This window comes from Gopherus flavomarginatus, chromosome 4 (genome assembly GCF_025201925.1).
Source record: "Gopherus flavomarginatus isolate rGopFla2 chromosome 4, rGopFla2.mat.asm, whole genome shotgun sequence".
NCBI lineage: Eukaryota > Metazoa > Chordata > Testudines > Testudinidae > Gopherus > Gopherus flavomarginatus.
The window spans coordinates 126,772,062-126,797,779 of record NC_066620.1 but is presented as its reverse complement, the minus strand read 5'-3'; the positions used below and the strand labels follow the sequence as shown (position 1 = coordinate 126,797,779).

Genomic DNA, 25,718 nt, shown 5'->3' with positions numbered 1-25,718 from the left:
GAGCATTTGGGCCACAGTCTTTCAAACTCTGCGAAATTGGCATGTTGCACCAAACAGTTTTTCCCTGTGCTTTGTTTAGATGCATTAATTCTACAGTTATTATATTGCCAAGTGTCCCTTTAATGATTCATCTTTGACCTGACCTGAGTAAAATAAGACACCTACAAAGTAAAAAATGAGTAGCATTTTCTAAAAACTCAAAAAACTGTCTAAAAGTATTATATGCAGGATTTTACTGGTCATTTCGTAATAAATTTCAGTTAATCAATCTTTAAAATCACAGGCAAGGGAGTGAATATCACCATGTATTGTCTGCTCAAATGGCTGCATGCATACACATGTAACAGTGGATTGTCAAAGACGTTCAAGAATGCATACCTGCAGTATCTGTGATTCATCTCAATTCACAGTGGGCTAACCCTGGGAGTAACTTAACACTTCTTAAGAAAGGCCCAACATCCTGAAATAAACTAGGCCTTACTGTACCCATTAAAGATTAGGAGTGAGAGTTGAAAGTCTGGTACCTTCTTCAGGGGCTCGAAGGGATATGGATGCCGTAGGTCCCTCTCCCCAGTACGTATAAGGAGTCACAGTAAAATCAAACTGCATATAGGGCTCCAACCCTTTGACTTTGTAGGATGGTACAGTCAGATTCCGAGGAGGCAGGCACCGTTCACTATCCACAAACTAAAATAAGCACAAAACACTTTTCTCCTCTCAGAAAAAACTTTATAAATATTCCTGATCTTTAACTTTGATTTTCCAAAACATCCATACCAAAATGAGAATAAATTTGTTTTGAATTGTCATAACTCCACTGACTTTTATGGAGCTTTGACCTGAGGATCTACCCCTTTGATTCAAGTGTAACAATAGTTTATCAAATATGCTAAAATCAAGTGCGAATGAAGTTTATATCTATGGTTCAGGTGGTCAGAGACGTATTATGCTCTACACTGATAAATTGTTATATCAAAGTAATTCAAGCAAACTTCTGAAGAGTTAGAAGATCTGTCCATATATCTATAAAAGAAATACACAAAGGCACAATATGGCATAAAAGAACACAGACCATATGTTTAATTTTTATAACTGTCAGTGTCTAGAAGCAATAATTCCAGATAATGGGAAGAAATCTCATGAATACCCTGGTCTGTAGAACCTTGGACTCCACACAGTAAAAGACAGTGCCCCATTCCACAGTTGTGGAAGTATTCCAAAGGATGTGAAAATGTGATGAATTCCCTTCAATCCTAAAGGAAGACTCCAGAATTGAATCTGGAATCACTTTGGGTGGAAAGGAAAAGTTTCCTGTAATCCAGAAGATGAGAAAAAAATAAGAATTATGAACAATGGGTGGAATTTAAAAATCTGCCTACGTGATTTATGAGCACAAGTTCCATTAACTTCCATTAGTATATTATTAATAATAAAATGATTTTGTTTGTTTAGGCCACATTGGTATCATTTGATTCTGCTTCTACTGGCTTATATAGTTATAATTTATCCATCTCTGATAAATGTATTAGCAAGATATTTGTATTCACATCTTTTCCCACCCAGATGTTAATAACTAAGAATTACAAGCAGACAGTGGATACATTTTTAAAGTTCTGTTGATCAGAAAATCAAATACCTGGCAGAGGTTTAAGTGACCTCTGAGCAAGGGTAAAAGCTGCAAACTCTGCTGGTTGCGAAAAGGGGATGCTAACACTCTGATTGACTTCTTGTGTCGTAATGAACCGGTAGCCATTAATCCAGAACAGCCGTCCACTGTAATACAACAGTGCACTATGGGATACTTCTGAAGAACTCCATTCTGCAAATTCAGTGACTACAGCATCACAACTGTGAAAATAAATATGGCATCACCTAAACCACAACTTGCTTTGTAAGGAAAAAAAGATCTATGCAATAAACTTGGATACCTTAAACTTTATCCTTCAAGTTCTCCTTCCCCCTACACAAGTAATAAGAACAAATAAAAAGGTTTTCTTTCAGTTCCTGCCCCACCCCTGCACTGAACATTCCTTAGTCTGATGCACCACTGGAGCACCAAACACAATACTTTGTTTCTTCAGCTCTTATAAGACGATACCTTTAAAATGAAGTAAACATTTATGCTAAAATATTATAGTTTATTCAAAAGGAGACAGCATGTTACCATTTATTAAAGATATCCCCTGCCCTAGACCTGATCCCCCTCCTGCCCTCTGAGCCCCTCAGTCCCAGCCAGAGCACCCTCCTGCACCCCCAACCCCTCATCTCCAGCCCCACCCCGGGACCCGCACCACCAGCTGGAGCCCACCCCTCCACACACACGCACCCCAACCCCCTACCTCAGTCCGGAGCCCTTTCCCACACCCTGAACTCCTAATTTCTGGCCTCACCCCAGAGTCCTCACCCCTCACACACCCCAAACCTCAATTTCATGAGCATTCATGTTCTGCTATACAATTTCCATACCCAGATGTGGCCCCCAGGCCAAAAAGTTTGCCCACCTCTGTCCTATAGGCTGGCTGAATGGGTTCTTCCAGTAGCTCACTTGATACAACTGCTGCCAACAGAGGACACAGAAGTACCAGTCCGGATGCCCACTCAGTGAGCCCAGCCAAGACTCCATATGAAATTGACTTAAGTAATTCTTAGCGGTTCACTCTGAATCCTGTACAGTTGGACTTGCAGTAACTAAGAGAAGCTTTACATATGAAGGGATGCAAAAATGTCATTTAAAACCTTTGGAAGTAGTTTTTCTGTGCATACATGGCACATGCAGAATGCATGGCAAAGTGATATAAAGGGCTGACCAACATTCATCTGATGTGACCTATGGAACTCACTTGTGGCTTTGTCATTTGTGAATAATGCAGCCATCTCATATTCATGAGGGTCAAAGGGACTACCATATAACTACCGATTGCTCATGTGAGTAAGGGTTGCAGATTCCAGGGAAAGGAGTGTTCGTTGCTGCCCTTTATATTTCAGAAATGTCAGGTTTTAAAAATGATCCAGATTCAAGATAATATGGAAAACTGTAACTACTTATTTTCTAATGTTACAAGTCCAACATGAAGATGACTATGACCTCAAGTGAATCAAGCCTCCGTATCCATGCTGTTTTTATCACCATGAAAAATTTGAATAAACTTCCTGGTAACACAACACAGTTATCCATTAGCTACAGGTGACCATCAATTCTTCCTGTTTATTATTTGCTTAGCACCAACAATGTGTTCAGCATAGTACAATACACAAAAAATAAAGAGTTTCTGCCTTGAGGCCCTTACAATCCAAAAAGCAGAAACACAGAAGAAGGGATGCACTGGAATTCTGATTGTTCAATGTACTTTGGGAGAGGGAGTGAGGAGAGACACGCAGAGATACCCTTACCTCTCTCCACAAAGTGAGACTCTGTACAGATTTAGGCACAGGCTATCTTGCACAAGCCAGTAGAGGAAGCCGTCACTGAGATCCAAGGTTAGAGCAACTACCTACAAGACAGAAAAATTCAATCAGTGAAGTGAACAAAATGAATACATCATGGAAAAAATCCCTTCAATTCTGAAAGATATGTTGCTTCATTGTTGTTTATATTATACAGCACCATGGAGAGAACGGCTCTTTACCAGAAAAAAAAAAAAAAAAAAAAGACAGGACTCTATCACAATGATTTTTCAGTCTCAATTAGACAGAATATAAAAAGGGAAAACAATAAACAAATGATCAGATCCTCAGCTGGTGTAAATCAGTATCATCCTACTGATGTCAGCAGAGTGACACCAATTCACAGCAGCTCAGGATTTTATATAAAGTGTTTAATTATATTTATAAGCATCTGCTATGTTGCTCATCCCTATAGCACCTGAGTAGCTCAGATATTACTGTAGCAGTATACCAGTTACTTAATGAACCTTCCATACATAAAGTTGCATAAACACCTCTGGCATTTTAATGTCCTCACTCCAAAACACTTTGAAATATTACTGTAAAAAGTGACACTGATTTTCATATTGGAAACAACACAGTCTCCAATTGTGTTTTTATAATTTGATTTTACATAAGCTATATCGCTTCTGGGCAATCAAAAGAAGGACATCTTGTACAGAGTCTGAGCTCACTATTTATGGAAAATGATATGCTAATTAGTCAAAAAAATTAATTAAGCTTTACATTCAAAATAGCTAAATTTCAGTTAAAGTAGCATGCCATCATTTTTATTTAGTAGTAATCTGAAAAAACATGAGAGTAGGGATAAGGGCCAAGAAGAGCCCTCTAACCTACACTGCACAAAAAAAAAGTTGTTGTGTTTTTTTAATTAGACCAAATGTTCCAAACAAAGTGTATAATTTCATACCTGCAGTCAACAGCATGTGCAATACTGTGTGCACAAACAATAGAAATAAAAATCTACTAACCTGGTTTGTGAGTGAAAATAAGATTTGCATCCACAAATTAGGTAGCTGAATTCTATCATATGAACACTCAGCTAATTGTGCCTGAAAGTTGTTGCATGCACAAAATTGCAAGTGCAAAATTAGAGATAAGGTTGATACCACTCTGATATTTTGCCTCGATATTTCCCAACCTCTACTCTCTTGTCAAGTTATAGGTCTATCTCATTTTTTAAAGTTAAGATTTAGTTATGGATGTGAATGGAGCATCCATTCTTTTACTCTTCACTAATCAGATACAAAAGATGTTGGTATTGGGGAAAGAAAAACAAATGTCATATTGCATACTCTCATGCAATTCCCATCCCATTCTTGTTGATATTGCATGTCAGAAAATCAAAGTCTGAATTATTGTTCTTGTAGATTTCCTTTGTAAAAACTACTTTTGGTATGAGAGAGCGTGTAGTTAAATTAGGCGTATACACACATTGTTCCTCTTACCTTCTCTCACTGACATGTTCTACATCAAATTTTGTCTTCCTGTCTCTCATGAGCACCCAAGTCCCACATCTATGTTCCTTAGCCATTTTGGGCTCCTCTTTTCCCCTTCCCTTCTTTTTACCACAACTACCTTCTTCCACCAATTCAGGCTTGTCCATCTCCCTCCATTAATACTTACATTAAAGCAAAGAAAAATGTGTACTATTCATATTCAGGGGTCACGCAGTAATTTAACACCTCTCTTTTCATGTGCTACAAAAATAGATTTTTTCCATGGTGTGACAGACATTAATCTCTGAACATGATGTATAGCTGTTATCCTCCAATGTAACCCTATATCATAAGATGCAACATAAATTTAGCCTCTTGAAATAATCCTTGATTCACCATATGTCATGAGGCAGTACTCAACAGGATTCTGGCACACACTGCATGCAGCATGCTTTGCCGCTTCTTTATAATGTACTGACCTCAGAAGCATACTGTAAAGATTAACTAATCAATGTTTATATGGCGTTTTTATGGCGTTTATATGGCCAGATCCTCAAGCCGGTGTAAGTCAGAAGTCAATGGAGCTATGCCAGTATACACCATCTGAGGGTCTGGGTTATAAAGTGCTACCTAAGTGCTAAGTTTTGGATAAAATAGTTTGTCATCTCATCCCTGCACAGTGAAATACCAAATCAGAGATGTATTCCAAGACTCAGGTTTAAAGCCCAAAAGGTGAATAGTTATGGATTGTTGAAGATCTTTTGTTTTTAAAAAAGCTTAGTAAATTTCAGCAAAGAATTAGTTATTCATAGAACTAAATTTACCATCTGCAGTTACAATAGCTAGAGAACAATAATTATTATTATTAGCTGTTATATTGTTTGCACTGCAGTAACACCCAAGGCCCCAATCGTTGGCACAGAAATGGCGACCGGAGTGACATGACAACAACTACTAAGCAGGCAGCTGCAGAGTTGTGGCAAGGGCCTTGACATTGAGGATGAGAAGCTTGAAGTGGATGTGGGAAGCTATTGCAATGACTCGAAGAAATGGATGATAAGGGCAGAACAAATGGAAAAAAATTCTACCTTAAAAATAATGATCAATCCTTATGTGTTAGAGCAGAAGCTGATCATTAAGGATACATCTGATACAGGTAGGTGCACTACAGGGCATGGGAAGTTGATGTCTTCCAGCGAAGAAGTCAGCACTGGCCAGCGTCCAAGGTGGGGTGTAAGGCAGGTGACTGGATGGACCATTGATCCGTTGCACCATGGAAATATTTTTCTGTGTGGCAAAAACTTCTTAATTCTTCAGTACTTAGGATTATAATATGGTTATTGTACTATTAGAATTTGCCATTTGATGTTCTAGCCGAGACCTCTCACACAGAGTAGATGTAACAAAAAAGACCCATAAGATTAACTGAACTTTTAAATGGCTAGTCACCTTTAAAAGGACAAACCCGTTCTGCCCAGTATTTAAGTTTTACATCCTAGAAACCCAGCCGGTTAGTGGTTACCCTCTAGGGAGAGGAAAAATACTTTTAAAAGTTTAAGAATTCCAGAAACTGTGATGAAGGCATCAGGAAGAAGTCAGTGGATTTGGAAACATCTGGAGTTCAAAAAGGATCTTTGATAGTGAGCAGCATCTGTGTAAGACGGGAGCACATCTTGTATAATCCTAAGGAAAAAGCTGTATCAGGAAGGGACACATTTTAAAGAAAACATTTAAGATGTATGCTACAGCAGGTTGCCTTTTTTTGGCATTCTTGAGCTCTTCAATGATAATTTGGCTATGACTAATCCAAGCTCTGAGAACAGGGACTTTTTCCCAAGAGAGTGACTCAACACATGTCATGAAAGAAGGCAGCTTTCAGCCAAGTGCTGATAAATATTCACGTGCTGGACCTAAATGTGACTGCTAGTTCACAAAGCCTTTTCATAGGGAAAAACAGTGCATTTAAAGATTTGCCCCACATCCTGGGCTGCTCCTGAAAAGTGTCCAATGCAGCTGAGAATGGGGGTTGGAAAGGTAGCTTTGAGCCAAATTTGCACTCTCCTAATCTTGGGGCTAATGAGCTTAGGCCAGTCTTCTGGCTGCACTGACTGCCAGTGTCCCCCAGGATCCATTTCTGCAGACAGGGTTTTCCCAGGGCATAGAGTCACAATGCCTTTCCTCCAGCTACCTCAGTGCTCAGATGGCACAGAAATGGCTACTGTGGTTCTGTATCAACTGACAATCCCTTCAAGCAAAAGAAATCCTCAAATGGCCAGATACATCAGCTGGGGAAATGGTAGAAAGCTGCCTTGATGCAATGGACAATCGGGATCTTCATCTACTTTTTAGGTAACAACTTGCTATGATAAGACTAATTTGTTTGCAAGAGTCAAAACCGACCACTAGAGTAATTCTATTTTGGGAACAGAAGGGAAACTCTGAAGAACACATTGTCCATCTTCTTGCTTACAGACAGGTAAAATTCATGTGAGTGATAACCTAGTTACTGGTTGTGACACAAAAGCCAAACAGTGGATACAATGTGGGTAGAGATGGCAAAATGAATAGCAGGAAACCAGTAATACAATATTTTGCTTGAAATGTCATTTTAAACACCCAGGGCCAGGACTTCAATGGAACCAAGGTGATTTACACTAGCTGAGGATCTTCAGGATCTACAGTGATCATTATTGAAATGTCAATAGTTGCCAACAGTTGCCGCTGTACAAGGCTATTTTGAGATACCACAGCTCTGTCAAAATGCAAAATAGCACACCGTTCTATGTGATAGCAGTAGGTAAATGGTCACTTTCTAATAGCAGTCACTGAAATTTAAAACTCAATTAACACAAATATTGTTAAATACAGTTATTCAAACTTGTACCGTCATGATGATTACTCAATAAAGTAATAATTGTATGAATTAACCATTACAGTGTAAGTACAAGTTACACACAATAACAAATTAAAGCTGTATTGTTATTTCTGATGTGACAAGCACTAATACTGACTGTATCCTATGCAACTAGATACTAAAACACTCCTTTTTAAATATCAGTCACCTGTTTACCAGAAAACCGTGGCTGCTCTTGTAACATAAGGTAGTGCTCTCCATTCAGTCTGGTGCTTTCCACTGAGTAAGTTGTGGCCCAGTACAGATAGCCATTGATTGCATCGACCACAAGATCCTTCACCAGGAATGCAACATGCACCACAACATCTGTGTGTCCTACCAGCAGTGATTTTCTGTAGATCTGGGGGCAGGTGGGGAGAAAACAGTATAACTCCTCACACATTAGTTATCAGCCACAGGCATCTGAATACATGTATATGACTATTTCACAGCTATTGATTTCAGTCTCGTGTTTAAAATGTCACAAAGAATTACGCAAAATTAGTATTTAGTATCGCTATTAAGTGACAAAAGCAAAAACTAAAACTTCTAATCCCTCTTATCATTCCTTGTTTCACCAGCCTTCTGAGTGGATACGAGTTCACACCCAGTTTGCACTCACTATGCACAGCTGTAAATTAGGATGTAAGGTAGTGGAGAATCTAGCCCTATGGGTCTCATTTTCAGAAGGGCCTCTGACTTTGCATTCAAGTAATTACAGGTACAATTTTATAGCACTGCATAACTTGGCACTACATTTTTAATGTAGACCCATTTCATACAACTGAAATGGTTAAGCAACTGATTTGTGGGTGCACAGAGTGCATTTGCAGCTATTTGGGCACACAATATCAAAGTACTACATCAGAGATGACTTCTGAAAATCCACCCCTATACTTAACAAAACACCCACAATTTGCTACACAAGGTTATAGTACAAGGATAAATACAAATGAGATTCAGTTGGCAATCTTTAGCTGAACACTACGACTATGAGACTATTGTCGGTATATTTTATTTGTATATTTTGCACCTGCAGTTTAGTATCCTGGCTTTAAATAATAACTACATTTCACCTCAAGCCCTTTTGTAACTGGAAAAGGAAATATCTCAATGGAAAGAAAGGTGTCATTGCTACAAGCTGATCTACTATAAAAGGAAAAGGTCAACAGCAGCTCAAGTGATGATAAACACTTTCCCAAATATTATTTAAATGATATTTGTTATTCATTACTTTAGTTTATCCTCAGCGTAACACTCTTACATACCGTATTTGCTTTTCCAGCCCAGTACAAATACTGACCCAACCAATCAAAGGCCACTATCCTTGCTTTTTTGATGTCAGATATATGAAACTTTTCAATGGCACCAGCTCTTCTAGTCAGTGACCACATATGAACTTCCCCCGTTGAGTTGCTCCAGTAGAGAGTGTCATTATACCAGTCCATGTCTTGAAGCAAGAAAGAAGGATACTAGCAGCTATTTCTCAAATATATCAATAAAACTACAATTTTTCAAGAACAATTAAAAATATCCAACCAACGAAGACCTTGTCTACATTAGCGGCAGCATGCAAATACATGTAGCTATATGCCACTGTAAAAGGCAGGATGCATCCACAGTGTGGTGTGTAGCTACATGTGGCAGTGAAAGGCTCTGGTAGGGGGAGGCAGTGGGGAAAAGTCTGACGGCAGAGAGCTACCAGAGCCTTTCCCCACTGTCTTCCCCCCACCCACCCCCTGCCAGAGCCTCTCTCTGCCTTTCATTATGGTGTGGAAAGGCTTTGGCAGCAGGTGGGCAGCAGGACAGTACACTGCTGAAAATTGCAGTGTAGACAGAGAAGGCAGTGCTTGGGCATGTAGAGAGCTGTGTAAGGTATATACCCTGGGGTTCAGGTGTGTCTTTACTCACTCAAGCAGTGCCTCACTGTCTACACTGCTATTTATACTCATGCTAGGGGTCATGCAGTGTCTGTACTCTGTCTACACTTAGGGCATTGTGTATAAGATTGAAACAGGTCAAACCTCCTACAAATGCAGGAACAATGTACAAAGATTGATACAGTTCAGCTCTAAAACTCAATTGATAGGGAGATTGTCATCATGATCTATCTTATGTACAACAATCACCTTACTATATTGACCTTATTTTCATGAGTGTAGCCCCACTGATTACAATAGCACTGCATTACTTTGTAACACTGGGGTTACACAGCTGTAGAGAGACACCCAGGGAAGTTAATTCATCCCTAGTGTAACTCACATTCACGGCGTTTCACCAGAGATGAATTTGGCCCAGGGAGTGCAAGGAGCTTCTGCCTCAAGACTCAGTTCAGTTCAAACTGTTTTACTGCACATTCAAAGTCTAGTCAGATGTGATGAAAGTTCTCGTCTTTCAGATCCTTTTATCCACTGTGGGGAGCTCTGATCAATGCAGACAGGTCCACTACAGGAATACTCAGCCTGAACAGTATTTACCTGAGACATTTCTTATATTAGGAGAGAAGAATAATCCTGGCCCAAAACTATCCAACGGCTGCTTCCAAAGTCCATCGTTCCCCACAGCCAAGATATAAGGTTCTTCTTCAACTGAGAAACAACGTACAAGTTGTAACTATGTATCATTCATAAGAACATAAGAATGGCCGTACCGGGTCAGACCAAAGGTCCATCCAGCCCAGTATCCAGTCTGTCAACAGTGGCCAATGCCAGGTGCCCCAGAGGGAGTGAACCTAACAGGCAATGATCAAGTGATCTCTCTCCTGCCATCCATCTCCATCCTCTAACAAACAGAGGCTAGGGACACCATTCCTTACCCATCCTGGCTAATAGCCATTTATGGACTTAACCACCATGAATTTATTCCTGTTCCAGCAACCAGTATCAGAGGCACATTGTGCCAAGGGCTGTACAAAAACATAGTAAGAACTAGCCTCTGCCCTTAGGAACAGTAAATCTTAATACACAAGAGAGACAAAGGCTGAGAAAAAAGAAGTATGTGACACCCATTTTTAGATGGGGAATGAAGGCACAGAGAGATGAAGTGCCTTGCCCAAAGCCCAAAATCTGTGGTGGAGCCACGAACTGATCCCAGACCTCCTGAGCTTCACTCCAGTGATTTAACCCTGAGCCCCTCCTTTCCTCTCCATATGTATTATTCTACGTAAGCTACGTTTAAATAAATATTTCAACAGTGTACAGGTTAGAGCCACTGTACATATGCTTGCAAAGGGCCTTTTGCATTTCCCCAGTAAGCCACCCACTCCCATTCATTACATGGTGATGGGGATACTCAACTGTTTCCGACGGTGCGCCCATGCTTAACCACCTGCCACTGGTGGTCTTCAGATGTCAACCTTTGCACTGTCCCCAAGCACTTTAAAAGAAGTCCCACCTGCTCGTGTCACTATGTGAAGAGTAGGCACAGCACAGGATTGAACCCCTGGTGTTCCTCAGGTCTAGGCCTCGACAGGTGGAGTGTACGCACAGGACAAGTTTCTCCTTACTGCTCAGTGAAGTTGTTCTTACCTTCTTTTAAAGTGGTGCCCCTAAAAGACTCTGTCCAGGGTCCTTCCCCAGCAGGAGATAGAGCTCTCACTGACACCTGGTATGCTGTGGTGTAGGTCAGCCCTTTCACTGTAAACCTAGTGTCACTGATATTGGAGACAATCCGATCTTCATCAGCACCACTTTGGGCTGATACCTTCACAATATAAGTCCAGTTTTGCCAGGCGGAAGGACCTGAACGGTGCAGACAATCACAATATTGGACAAGAAACTACTTCAACAGAGGCCAGGAAGACTGCAGTTTTAGAGATCTATTTCAAAGCTGCCAATATCACAGATATCAGCCAGGAAGAAAATTAAAAACTAGAGCTGCTTTAGTCCCTGGCACCATGGTAGTACATCATGCCCTTCCTAACAACTTAACCGGGAGTGACAGGCAGTTTCCACAGCACCAGCTGTGCTTCTAGCACTCGCGTGTGTGGTAGAGCTGATAGCAGATTTTGCCAGCCAGCAGCCACCATGTGTGACTCTCCATAGATGTGTGACAGTATTGTGATAGCGGTAGTTAACACTGCAGTCATTACACTCCATGATTTAAGATGCAGCCTTTTTTAAACCTTGCAGGACAGAAAGACTGTTAGTGACTTACACAATTAAGCCTCCATTAATTTGGCCAGGTGCATTCTTTATTTTATCAGTAAAACTTTGCTTAAAATTTTGGCAGCTTTATCATAAATTATTGGGCATGGTTTTTCTCTCACACCTGTTTCATATTGATGTTTACAAAGTTGTTCATAGAATATCAGGGTTGGAAGGGACCTCAGTAGGTCATCTAGTCCAACCCCTGCTCAAAGCAGGACCAATCCCCAGACAGATTTTTGCACCAGATCCCTAAATGGGCCCCTCAAGGATTGAACTCACAACTCTGGGTTTAGCAGGCCAATGTTTAAACCACTGAGCTATCCCTCCCCCGAGTAGATTTCAGTAGAGTCACTTCTGATTTATACCAGTGTTAGGGAAAGGAAAAATCAGGAAGATCTTTCCATTAAGTATACTGGAACATGGACAAGACCTTTAGGATGGAACAATAGAACTTACTGGTTCCAATAGTAGGTTGAGGTGGTCTCCAGCAGACCACAGCTTGGTCTGATCCAAACAGCACTGTGACAAGCTGAGGATGAGTTGGCAAAGGATAAGGCTGTGTTGCCGCACCATAAGAAAGCAAATTGTTGTATCCAAAATAATCAGCCTGGGTAAAATCGCAATCCACCAAAAATTCATTAAAGGCTTTGATCCCAGTTGGAGACAACTCCTCACGGAAAACTGCCCTGCCATCAGTGACAACGAAAGTATTGTTCTCATAAACAAAGCTCTTTATGTCTCTAAATGAAACTTGAGGTCGTAGGATGTTAAACTCTGAGCCATCCAGAAAACCAGACACAAAGGATTGATCAGTTTTGTTGAAGTAAATTAGTCTTTTGGACAGGAAGTTTATCACAAAATCTTGCAGAGCGTTGATTCTTACAATCAGCAAAGCTTCAGGGACCTGACCAGGATAGACTGGGAGGCTTGCCCTATAAATTCCATCCTCCAGCAGATAAAAGACATACCTAACAACGGAACAAAACAGCCCACAGTGGTTACACCATAGAACACAGTGTAGACGAGTCACTGATATTTTAGTGGTCTATTGGCTCAGAGACACACCTGTCCTTCTAAAAAATATATAGGGAAATTCTTTTGGTTCATATTTATTTATATCCTATGAAAATTAAATACAGGAAGCCCAATTCCCAGCCATTGTAATATAAAACTATATTGATTTATACTGGCTGAGGGTCTGGCCCATGATTTATATAAGAAAAACTTAACAAAACTTGACAACAGTCAAGCTGGTGTGCTGAGCCTATCATGCTGATCAATATTGCCTTCTTGTTTCCTTGTGTGCTCACCTTCCTCTGTTGGTAACCATCTGTCACCTCTTGTCTTATACTTAGATTATCAGCCTATTGGGGCAGGACTGTCTTTTGTTGTGTTTGTACACTGCCTAGCACAATGGGATCCTGTTCCACAACTAGAGCTCCTAGGTGATAACAGTTATCAAATAATGATGATAAAAATAACAAAAAACGCACTCAAATAATCTAGTCAATGTTAGACACAGACATTTAACATTCAAACAATTGTTTTGATGAAAGAATTCAATGTCTGTTTTTTAAAAACAAATAAAAATGCAATGCTTCCAAACACTTCACACATTGGAAAGACTTCAGACCCTGATTGAAACAAATCAAACGGGGTGAGGAGTGAGCAAGCTAAAGAATAACAGAGGGGCAAGCTTGGCAGTTTGTACAACTGGGGCATAGGGGGCAGTTTCTTAAGAAGTTCGTGACTGGATAGCTAACCCAGTGAAGATGATTGCCAAAAAGATCAACAGCCCATCTGACACCAAGTCATCAAAGGAGAAAAAACTTACCCATTATATGGATCAGCTACAATTTTCTTAGGGGAGGTAATGGAAGGAGAAGTGATCTCTTCAGCTACTGTGCAGTTCTCTAAATTACAGACACACACCTAGAGAATCAAAATAAAGAGAAAGGTTCTTATGTATCAGTAGCATGTTTACTGATGAGCAGCAACATGACCTGAGCATCTTACAGGAGAGAACAGAGACAGACAACAACCAAAGGCACTTCCAAGCACCTCTAAGCACCTACATTTCCAGTCATTCAATTACAAGGTTTGCTCACTATGCCAAGCCTTCTGTTTATGCTTACCATGAAGGAATTGTCAATTCATTATCCACTTACCTCATGGTCTTCAAGCTAGAGGAAAACGAAAGAGCAGATTTTGGGTCCAGCCAAGCTATGCTTTGAGCAGGATCTGACAGGGGAGGGGAGGTGGTGGTTTACAACTACCTTTGTGCTGATCCTGCCAGCAGCCTGGGACCAGTTTGGCCTCAAACTTTTTTTAACTTACATTAGCTGCAACAGACTCCTGCAACCATTGTTTTAACCTAAGGCTACAAGAGTGCAGACATCTGTGGCCACATAAGCACCCTGGGCAATAAGTGGAGAGTGGCGTGGCATGGCACTGGCACAAGGAATCCCTGTTTATGGAAGCTTTCTCCCCCTTTGTCTCATATGCATGAGAGGAGCAAAGGAGCCAGACCAGGACTTCACTTCTAAAGTCATTAAAGTTTCAAGAGTGAAGAATTAAACACGGGGTTGGCATCTATTTTTTCCTCTCAGGACAAAACAGCTGTGACCCTGCATCACCTTCATTAACACAAGAAAATACTGAGTACTTAAATATCTCTTATCACTTTCAAAGTGCATTCTAATTGTTAACGAACTAATTCTCACAACACCCCGGCAAGGTACAGTAAGAAAGCACTGTATAGATGAGGAACTGAGATCTAAAGATTAAATGACTTGCCACCGAAGGCACGAGCCACAGGTAGAGACAGTGTCAGAAATGACAAGACTTTCTTTCACAAGGATAAAAATTAGCTAAGAAGCTGGAATTCTAGGATGTCAGTTTACTTTTAATGTGACCTGAGACGCCTGTAGACCACAGTAGTGGCAGATATTACCATTTTGTCCTATTTCTTTGACAAAAAAATTTTATTACATTAAAAATAAAAACATTATAATAGTCAACAGTACGCTATACATCCCTACCATAATCCTTGAACTCTTTATTGCCATATGTAAAATAGGGCACACATTAGTTGTTCATAAGTATTAAGAAAATAATTAAGCTCCAGAGCCCAACCTTTTCATTCATGACAAAGTACATCCGCTGGTAAAGCCAGTCTACTGAGATTGATGTAATTTTCCCTGGGCCAGCATAAAAGAGCTTTAAGTCAGACACATCAGACATGCTGGCAGCTCCTTTCGCCCAGATAGAATTTCCCTCTGAGAAATAGACAATCTGCTGGTAAATATTCACAGAAATCCCTAGAAACAGCAAGACAACACACACACACACTATGTTAATATGAGAAACACATTTTGATTTTTCGTTACTTTTAAAAAATAATGTCATAGAATGTGGTGGGCAGCTCTCAGTCTGAAACCTTACATGACCTGAAAAAATATTGACATTTCTCTCCCCCATTTCTAGTATTTATTCCCATACTATACAATATTTCCCACAATCCTTGAAAGTGGCACGATTGTACACAATGGCCCTTAGAACTGATACTATAGTGGGCACTGCAGAAAACCAATGAACAGATTAGATAAAAAGGCAAATTAGTAAATAGACCGATCAATTGACACCAATTCACCCTACCTGGTGCCCAGAGATGCAATTTGCATCTCACCACACAAAGCACAATTACTCTGCTCCAAGGTGGCGGCTAATCCCCTGGCAGAGAACTACCAGTCTCTACACCACCACCTTATGATGGGAGATTACTGTAGCCTGAAGCAGCTTTCATTTCTGCTGGGTATAGCATCCCAAGGAGCTCTGTAGGCACCCTTGTTAGGATATGAGCCCAGATACCTGTCTAATGTCTCATGCCCAGATAAAGCACCATTGCACACACAAGGTGTTTCAGCTGCGTGCAGCTATAGACAATGTGGCGCGCTCTAAACAGTTACGCTACCATGCATGGACAAACTCATGATTACTTAACTCTTGGCTAACCTGCAGTGACGACATAGCCATATGCTGCTGAGGCAGAAGGGGCTGAATCAGCACATTCTCCAGCTCTTCTGGCCACATCCTTTCCCCTGCAGCGCTGACCATTTCTGGGGGGTGCTGGCCCCCTCATGTATTCCACCAGGTCAAAGTTGGTTGCAGCCATTTTTCTCTCCCTCTATCTATACACACCCCTAAAGGACATTATTCTGCCAGAAACCAGAATAAACCAGGAGTGAAACTGGCCCAGTATGTCAACATCCCTGAGAGCATACTCCCCTCTACTGTCTTCCTTTCTGGTTATGGCCCAGTGAACATCAGAAACTTCAGAGATTTCATTTGCAAATGCACATCTTCAGCTGTTGAGCTGTACCTAAACCTGCCCATTGTGAGATTTCTCTCTCTCCTGGTTCCTCCTTCTTCACTGAGCCCCTGAACTGCCCAACAAGCTTGCCACCCATAGCAAACCTCCCTCCACATTGCCCTAAATCTTACCCTGCCCTAACTCTTACCCATCAGATTTTTTTTTTTTTTGCTTCTCTTTCCACAATTTCATTCAACAGATTCCTGGTGCCCCTTGAACTCCTTCAATACCATATGATTGGTATCTAAAATACTTTCAAATGGCTGTGTAAAAGAGTTTGAGATCACCCACATAGCCACAAAGAGGAGACTGCAGCTGCATGGAGGAGTGAAGGTCTTGTAGTTATAAGGCATGAGATTGGGACTCAAGAGATCTTACTTCAGTTCAAGGTTCCACCAAAGATCTCTTGGGTGACCTTGGGAAAACCATTTAATCTTCCAAAGATAACATTTTCAAAAGCACCCAAGTGAGTTTGGATTTAGTTCTACTGACTTGCAATGAGACTTATGCTCCTAAGTGCCCAAGTCACTTTTCATAGGCTCTTTTGATAAATCTGCACTGTCTCAGACAACCTTCTTACCTCACACTGGCGTTTGGGAGGCACTTGCATAATGCAGTAGTGGGAGCTGTATCAGTATGGTGGAGAGAGAAAGAGAAAGAACTAACCTGTAATACTGTGGTGTATGACATCATTCTGAAGGCATTGTGAGACTTCCAAGAAAGATTCCATGGCTCTCTTTCTTAGAGATTGGTTTCTGGCTAGAAAGAGCCATTTCACTTTTTCCTTAACTGACAATTAAAAAGACAATTTTAAAATTAAGCTAGAAAACAAATGAAAAGCAGAGGGCAATTTTCCTAACTTGCACATTGTTAATCCGCAATCCACCATTTGCAGGTGGACACACATCCACAGACACAAGGCTGTCCACCACCACATCCTGCAAAAACATAATTCCTGAGTGCTGTAATGATATGCAAAACTACTAAGGCTAGACAACTTTTGCAAAATATATACTTTCCTGTTACGCAGCTTATCATCACTAAAACTAACTCTGTGCTGTTGTAGCTGTGTGGGTCCCAGAATATGAAAGAGACTAGGTAGTGAGGTAATATCTTTTATTGGATCAACCTCTGTTGGTGAAAGGAACAAGCTTTAGAGCTTCACAAAGATTTTCCTCGAGTCTGGAAAAATTGCCTGCTAACCCTTAACTGCCCTCTTCATTTTAAGTGGTCTTGTACAGCATGTGTGGACCCCTTATACTTAACAATCTATCTCAGCTTGTATTCAGTGTGTAGATTCTGGTCACCTTCTCCAGACCTGAGAAAGAACTACGGAAAGCTCAAAAGCTTGTCCTTTCCACCAACATAAGCTGGTCCAATAAAAGATATTACCTCCTCCACTTTGCCTCTCTTAAAACTAAACTTGTTAAATAAATGAAAAAAGTGCATTTAATATATTTCTCCCTGGGAATAAATTAATATTTGTAAACTATCTTAAGAGGCTCACATAAACAGCTGGATATAATGTATTGTTTTTTGTATAATGAAATGCCATTAGTGGAAAAAAAGAACAAAGGAAGAGAAATAGCAAAAAAAAGGATATGATCTGATGTTGTTTTGCATGAGATCATTCCGGAATTTTTTACTTGAAAGTCTAACGTGAAATTTGTTTGTGACACTTCGCCAGAAATTGTTAAGCATCCTGCTGGATAAATTCAACTCTTAAAGACATATTGGTAGATAATGTTTGTGTTTTTGTGTATTTACATATATAATGATAGTGGTTAACAATGTAATCAAACAGTCCCTGTTTATGCTGTATTCTGTTAATTCAGAGATCAAAAGGACATCTTAACATTTAAATTAACTGTAAACATAGGATATCGCTGTACAGTATTCATCTCTTTTTTAAATGTATAGCAAATCACCTGAGAACGATGGAAAACTGGCAATTGCCTCATGTTAATCCATGTAAATAATTACCGGTGATGCTTAGGAAATGGATCCACTTCAAAGTCCCTATGAGTGCCTATTGTTCACTTAATTATTGTCACAAGAAGCCTGAAACTGTATATAAGACCCTTGGGGCCTGATACTGTCACCTCAATCTGCTTGAGGCTTCATGCAGGGGAAGCTCAAGCCATAGGGCTGAGATCCCAATTCTAACTGGACCACTCTGAATATAAATATTGGACTATAACCTATGAACTAATGCTTTGCAACTACATAGCTCACTATCTCTGCTATGAATCTGAACCTCAAGAATTGTACTCATGTCTGTATATGTACTGATCTTTTAACCAATACTCTCTCTCTTTTTTAATAAATGTTAGTTTAGTTAATAAGAATTAGCTGCAAACATGTATTTGGGTAAGATCTGCAATATTCATTAACCTGGGAGGTAATGTGTCCGATCCTTTGGGATTGGTAGAACTTTTTTATATGATGAATAAGATTTTCAGTAACTGTCATCATATTTGACTTGGGTGTCCAGGTGGAGGCCTGAGGCTGGGTTACTTTAATGAAACTCTGTTTTTGGCTTCTGGGTAACCAGTGAGGTATTATAGAAGCTGTTTTGTGCTGCTTTGGTAAATCTAAGTATTGGAATAGCCACCAGATTTGGGGATTGTCTGCCCCATTTTTTGCAGTTCACCTTAATTGAGTGACCTCAGTTGGCTCCCCTGTGGTCTCGGTCACAGTGTTAGTATTAACATGTAAAAAGCGACAAAGAGCCCTGTGGCACCTTATAGACTAACAGACGAATTGGAGCATAAGCTTTCGTGGCTTATGCTCCAATTCGTCTGTTAGTCTATAAGGTGCCACAGGATTCTTCGTTGCTCTTTACTGATCCAAACTAACACGGCTACCCCTCGAACATTAACATGAGTTCTGCAAATGCTGTCACTGATACCACATGTTCCAGAAAATGAAAGCATCTTCTGTCAAACAAACAATCATTCACATCCATTTGATACTGGTTCACCTTTTTTGTCACTTGAACCAGCCTGAGTTATTGTGCCCAACAACCAACCTGTTGTTGTTACTATGTTTATTACAGTAGTGCCTAGAGACCAACCAAGAACAGAGCTCCATTGTATAGGTGCTGTACAAAGTCAGAGTAGAAGATAGCCACTTCCTCAAAGAGCGTACAGTCTAACTATCATTCTATTCTGCTGTATACCCCATAATTGAGGTGAACCAGAATTAATTACCAGGAAACTATAAGAAATATGTTGCATGTGTACCTGTGGGTTCTGGAGTAGTGATATTAGCTTCTGCAGGTGGCCCATCACCAACCTCATTTACTGCTACGATGGTAAACCTATAGTAAATCAAAGAGAGATTTTATGGAACATTATAAATGCCTGAAAAAATGCCTTCTGAAGTAGAATAATTGAGTCCCATGTGCTTATCATGTTTCTCCTTCAATGAAAAAGCTGTTTAAATAAAGTCACTCAGGGACAAATTCTAATAAAAATATAATCACATGAGGAGTTGAACTCACTAGCTTTGCAAGATAAGGTAACACAACCTAATAAATTACATAGCTACATGCTGCCCTCAGAGTTATGCAGGCAACTCAGTTTCATCTCAAGGGAAGATCTATAGTCACCTTTGAGAACAGAATGTGGCCATTTGGAGTTTAGTTAAACTGAAGGGAAATTTACAAATGCTAAATTAGTTAGAAGAGGGCTCCCCTATAATTCTTTGAACACAACAGAAATGTGCACCACAAAGGGAAAAAATAAAAATATAAAGGTTACTGAATTCAAAATTCTACATTCTGGCACTGCATCAGATTTTCACCCCACTTCCCAAAGTGATTTGCTTTTGCCTAAACAGATAGCTAAGGGTTAATGTCTCTTTCACCTGAAGCACCTGACCAGAGGACCAATCAGAAAACCGGATTTTTTCAACTCTGGGTGGAGGGAAGTTTGTGTCTGAGTCTTTTGTCTGTCTGCCTGCTTTCTCTGAGCTTTGGAGAAGTAGTTTCTACTTTCTAGTCTTCTGTTTCTAAGTGTAAGGACAAAGAGATCAGATAGTAAGTTATATGGTTTCTTTTCTTTGGTATTTGCATGAATATAAGTGCTGGAGTGCTTTGATTTGTATTCTTTTTGAATAAGGCTGTTTATTCAATATTCTTTTAAGCAATTGACCCTGTATTGTATCATCTTAATACAGAGAGCCCATTTGGATGTATTTTTCTTTCTTTTTATATAAAGCTTTCTTTTAAGACCTGTTGGAGTTTTTCTTTACTTCAGGAAAATTGAGTCTGTACTCACCAGGGAATTGGTGGGAGGAAGAAATCAGGGGAGATCTGTGTGTTGGATTGCTAGCCTGATTTTGCATTCCCTCTGGGGGAATAGGAAAGTACTTTTTGTTTCCAGGATTGGGAACAGAGAGGGGGGAGTCTCTCTGTGTAGTTTCACAGAGCTTGTGTCTGTGTATCTCTCCAGGAGCACCTGGAGGGGGGGAAGGGAAAAAGGATTATTTCCCTTTGTTGTGAGACTCAAGGGATTTGGGTCTTGGGGTCCCAGGGAAGGTTTTTCAGGGGGACCAGAGTGCCCCAAAACACTCTAATTTTTTGGGTGGTGGCAGCAGGTACCAGGTCCAAGCTGGTAACTAAGCTTGGAGTTTTTCATGCTAACCCCCATATTTTGGACGCTAAGGTCCAAATCTGGGACTAAGGTTATGATAGATTTGCTTTTGCCTAAATTCTGATCTCAATGATACATGAGGAAATCTAAAACAACTCCATCAATTTAAATTGAGATATGCCAATTTTCACAACAGCACAACTGAGAGGAGAATTTTGCCCACTGATTCTGCAAAAGCAGTGTTAACGTGCACTCTGTTCTGCCAGTCAGAACCACCCTCACCCCATGTACACACACAGATCTCTGGATTGTAGGAACTATACTGCCTGCTTTACGACACTAAGGGCACACACTGTCCAGCTGATCACCTTTTTTTTTGTACCTGTAAGTGGTGTTAGGAAAGGTGGAGTAGAACTGGAAACTTTGACCTCTGGATGCTGTGCGCAGTTCCTGCTTTTCACTGGTTAGCAGTAAATTATATCCAACAATCAATCCACTGGGGAAAAGTGGTGGAGACCAACTAATTTCCACGGTGTCGGGCCCCGAACTTTGAATATCTTTAATGATAGGAGCTGTAACAGGAACTGCAAAAGACAGAAATCACTGGCTGTAGACTTGGTTTTTCAGATGTGATTTTTGGCAGATGTCTGGGAGAAGATGAGGAGGAGATGAGAAATCTTCTCTGTTCAATTGGAAAAACATATGAATAGGTTTATCAATCCCACATTCCTCTTGGCAGTACCATGCACTCCTGGGTCACAATGTTTATCATAAGCCAAAGGAGGAAAATTTTGCGTGAGCCTTTATTGTTTTGTCACCACATCACCTGAAGCCATGGGTCAAAATCCATCATTCTGAGGTAGACAAATTAGAACCACATAATTTTATGTGTGGGGGCTTCAGAGGGGACCTTAAAAACTAAGGGGCTATCTGCTGTGAGCAGTTACTATAGATCTTGTGATACATGTTCTTACAAAAAGTATGTCCTTAGCCAAAATTCCCCTCCCACTCCATTGTACAAAGTGCTGTGCACCCATTTGGTTGTCGTCCTACCTCCAGAATGTAGCCTACACCTGAGGCTAATTTTCTATAGTGCTGCCTTTAGTTCTGGAAGCATTTACCCAGTTCCTTCAGCATGAGAAGCGCTATATAAATCCAAATTCATTATTACTCAATGTCTAAACTTTTAGAAACTTAGCCACTTAAACATCTAAATCTTTTGAGGTTCAGCCACATCTAATTTAAATATAACCTAATGATATACATAATAGGTTCACAACCAGCGCAATACAAGTGAATGCAACAAAAAGGAACTTGAACAAAGATTCTTTTTATGCCTCAAATGAAGAGTTTGCACTAACACTTTAGTTATAGTTGCTTAAGGATCTACCCTTATCCAAAGCCCAGAGAATAGAATGGAAAGACTCACATTGATTTCAATGAGCTTTGAAGCCTAAAGCCTAAAACAAGTACTATTTCTCCTTTCCCATACTGAACACCAATATCAGTTACTGCAAAGGGGAGCACAGATCGGCGTTCAAGTCACACTCCCCGTTAGTACCCAGGCCAAGCCAGGGAAGCTAATAACCCAACCAGCAGACCAAATCCTGGTCATGTGCCATCTGAAACACATTGTGCATATGCTAGGAAGAAGACTTCTGCAAATACAGGGACCTTTAAATCTCCAGTGACTTCCAGTGTTACCACAGGATGAGATTTAACATGCAATTAGATGTGAGTTGAAAAAGTAACAAGGTGTATCTTCACTACATCTTATTCATATATATAAGCATATTTCCTATCAATGTGAAGCAGGTTCTACATCACTAACTGAAGGAGAGCTCATATTCTGAAGCTGGTTCTATCTGAATGCTCCAGTTAGTGCGTCATTTCTTATCTCCATTTTATGACAAACTGATAAAGTAGCCATTAAGTCAAATGGTTACTTAAAGCCAAATTGCAGGTAAATATTGTGAAATTTGCTTAAACTAATATTGCTTCTTTCCATAGCAAGAATGTTACTAAGTTGATAGTTTCCTCCTGCCCTGGTGTGCTGAACCTCACCTAAAAGTCACTGTGGATTTGTTTGGTGGTGGGTACAATATATTTTGTACCGATTTTTTTCTTGTTATATATTCCTTGGATATACATGATAATATTCAGAGGTAAAAGAGACTTGGCATTTTCCCTATGTGTCCCTACAAGGGCAAGAAGATGTGTTAAAAATGCTATCACGGTCAATGCGAAAGCCCAAAAAAATCCTTTGGAGATGAACTGAAAAATTACATTTGAGAACAAAGACACATGACTTTCACTCTGCAATGGTCACATGCCACAGAAGCTCACCATGCAAACAGGTGGAAATATAATTGTGTAAGAGATATGATAGTTCTGAATGCACAATGCACTCACCTCATGAGGCAGTTGTTAACATCTAGACCAAAAATGGTGAAACACACTAGCAGCATGTGACTTTCTACACTGGCATACAAAAGAATCAAGAGCACTTCTTAAAGGTTAGAAAATATATATACAATATCTACTCCCTCTTCTGCCCACAGCCCTTTCATTTAAAAAGGAATGTTGTAAGTATATGTGATTAAAGCTACATGTGTGATGGAGAGATTTGCATTTTTTCAGATAGGTTTAACCCATTCCTACTCATGCAGCTTTTCCTCTTTTTCTTTCAACTTTATTGTTGTAATTTTAAAACTCTCTACACACCTGAAAATAAATGTTTAAAATGGAAACCATTCAGAGGGTCATTAGTGACACTTTGAGTCAAACAAACAGATTATGAGTCATCTTTGTCGCACTACTGCAGAGAAATGTAAGATTATTGTGCTTTTTCCATTCCGTTGCTGCAATTAAACATATTTTAACTTGAACAAACTTTAGAAATGCAAACTAGCCCATCAAGGCCAAAAGTTTCAGCCATCAGTTTTGTGTCTACAAAAATAATCATCAAAGCATTTGCACTCATAAAGCTGCATGAACACAGATCAGGTAACTGAGCACCCAATGACCCAATCTGCCTTCATAATTTTGAAGAAGCAAACACTTCCATATGCCTTTTTGTAGGAATCATAACTGAAAATTCAGCCCAAACTCTTTCAGATTAAGCTAAAGATTCTTTAGTAATATTACCTAGCAGTCTGCAATTTTTCAACATATAATGAACATATGCTTCTGAAAGGGATAGATAAGACAGAAAACATCATAATTCCACTATATCAATCCATGGTACGCTCACCCCTTGAATATTGCATGCAGGTCTGGTCACTCTGTCTCAAAAAAGATATATTAATATTGGTGCAGAGGTTCAGAGAAGGGCAAAGAAAATGATTAGGGATATGGAATAGTATCCATATGAGGAAAGATTAAAAAGACTGAGACTCTTTATCTTAAACCAGAGATGATTAAGGGGTCTGCAAAATTATGAATGGAGTGGAGAAAGTGAATAGGGAAATGTAATTTATCCCTTCACATAATATAAGAACTGGGGGGTCACCCATGAATCATAGAAATATAGGACTTGAAGGGACCTCGATAGGTCATGTAGTCCAGTCCCCTGCACTGAGGTAGAACTAAATATAATCTAGACAATCCCAGACAAGTATTTGCATAACTTCTTCTTAAAAACTCCTATGATGGAGATTCCACAACCTCCCTAAGTAATTTGTTCCAGTGCTTAAACACCCTATAGTTAGGAAGTTTTTCCTAATGTCTACCCTAAATCTCTCTTGCTGCAATTTAAAGCCCCTTATTTCTTGTCCTGTCCTCAGTGGATAAGGAGAACAATTTATTGCTCTCTTCTTTATAACAATATTTTACATACTTGAAGACTGTTACCATGTCCCCTCTCAGTCTTTTCTTCTCCAAACTAAAGAAACCCAATTCTTTCAATTTTTCCTCATAGATCATGTTTTCTAGACCATTAATCATTTTTGTTGCTCTCCTTTGAGCTTTCTTCAATTTGTCCACATCTTTCCTGAAATGTGGTGCCCAGAACTGGACACAGTACTCCAGTTGAGGCTTAACAGTTCTGAGTCAACTGGAAGAATTAATTTACATGTCTTGCTTACAACACTCTTGTTACTATATCCCAGAACGATGTTTGCTTTTTTTTTTTTTTTTGCGCAAGAGTATTATATTGGTGACTCATATTTTGTTTGTGATCCACTACGACCCCAAGATCCTTTTCTGCAGTACTCCTTCCTAGGAAGTCTTTTCCTATTTTGTATTTGTGCAATTGATTATCCCTTCCTAAGTGAAATACATTGCATTTGCCCTTCTTGAATTTCATTCTTTTTATTTCAGACCATTTCTCCAGTTTGTCCAGATCATTTTTAATTCCAATACTGTCCTCCAAAGTGCCTGCAACCCCTCCCAGCATGGTATCATTGACAAATTTTATAAGTGTACTCTCTGTGACATTATCCAAATAATTTATGCAGATATTGAGTAGAAATGGACCCAGGACAGATCAGAGGTACTGGAACATTTTGTATAGTGCGGGTACTGGGATCCATTAAATCAAACTGTAAACCCTGCATATGATGGAAATCACTTCAAGCCAGAGGGTGCAGCAGCACCACCAGCACCCTTATTTCAAGAACCTATGGGATAGAGCTCGGTGGAACCCTGCTTGATATGCCCTTCCAGCTTGACTGCGAACCTTTGAAACTATTTTCTGAGTATAGTTTTCCAACCAGTTGTTTACCACCTCACAGTTGGTTTGTCTAGGCTGTATTTCCCTAGTTTGCTTATGAGAAGGTCATGTGAGACAGTATCAAAAGCCTCTCTAAAAATCAAGATTTGTCA

General features: G+C 39.9%; 1 protein-coding gene across 1 annotated transcript in view; it reads right to left on the bottom strand.

The window, feature by feature from the left end:
• Positions 1 to 25,718, bottom strand: part of ROS1 (ROS proto-oncogene 1, receptor tyrosine kinase) — an 89,408-nt gene that overhangs the window by 49,806 nt on the left and 13,884 nt on the right. Inside the window, 14 exon segments of the mRNA XM_050951615.1 lie at positions 525 to 687; positions 1,148 to 1,311; positions 1,637 to 1,848; positions 3,391 to 3,491; positions 7,946 to 8,137; positions 9,045 to 9,226; positions 10,254 to 10,364; positions 11,304 to 11,516; positions 12,381 to 12,892; positions 13,759 to 13,856; positions 15,060 to 15,244; positions 16,963 to 17,085; positions 19,542 to 19,618; positions 21,277 to 21,478. Coding sequence (XP_050807572.1) covers positions 525 to 687; positions 1,148 to 1,311; positions 1,637 to 1,848; positions 3,391 to 3,491; positions 7,946 to 8,137; positions 9,045 to 9,226; positions 10,254 to 10,364; positions 11,304 to 11,516; positions 12,381 to 12,892; positions 13,759 to 13,856; positions 15,060 to 15,244; positions 16,963 to 17,085; positions 19,542 to 19,618; positions 21,277 to 21,478 — 2,535 coding nt within the window.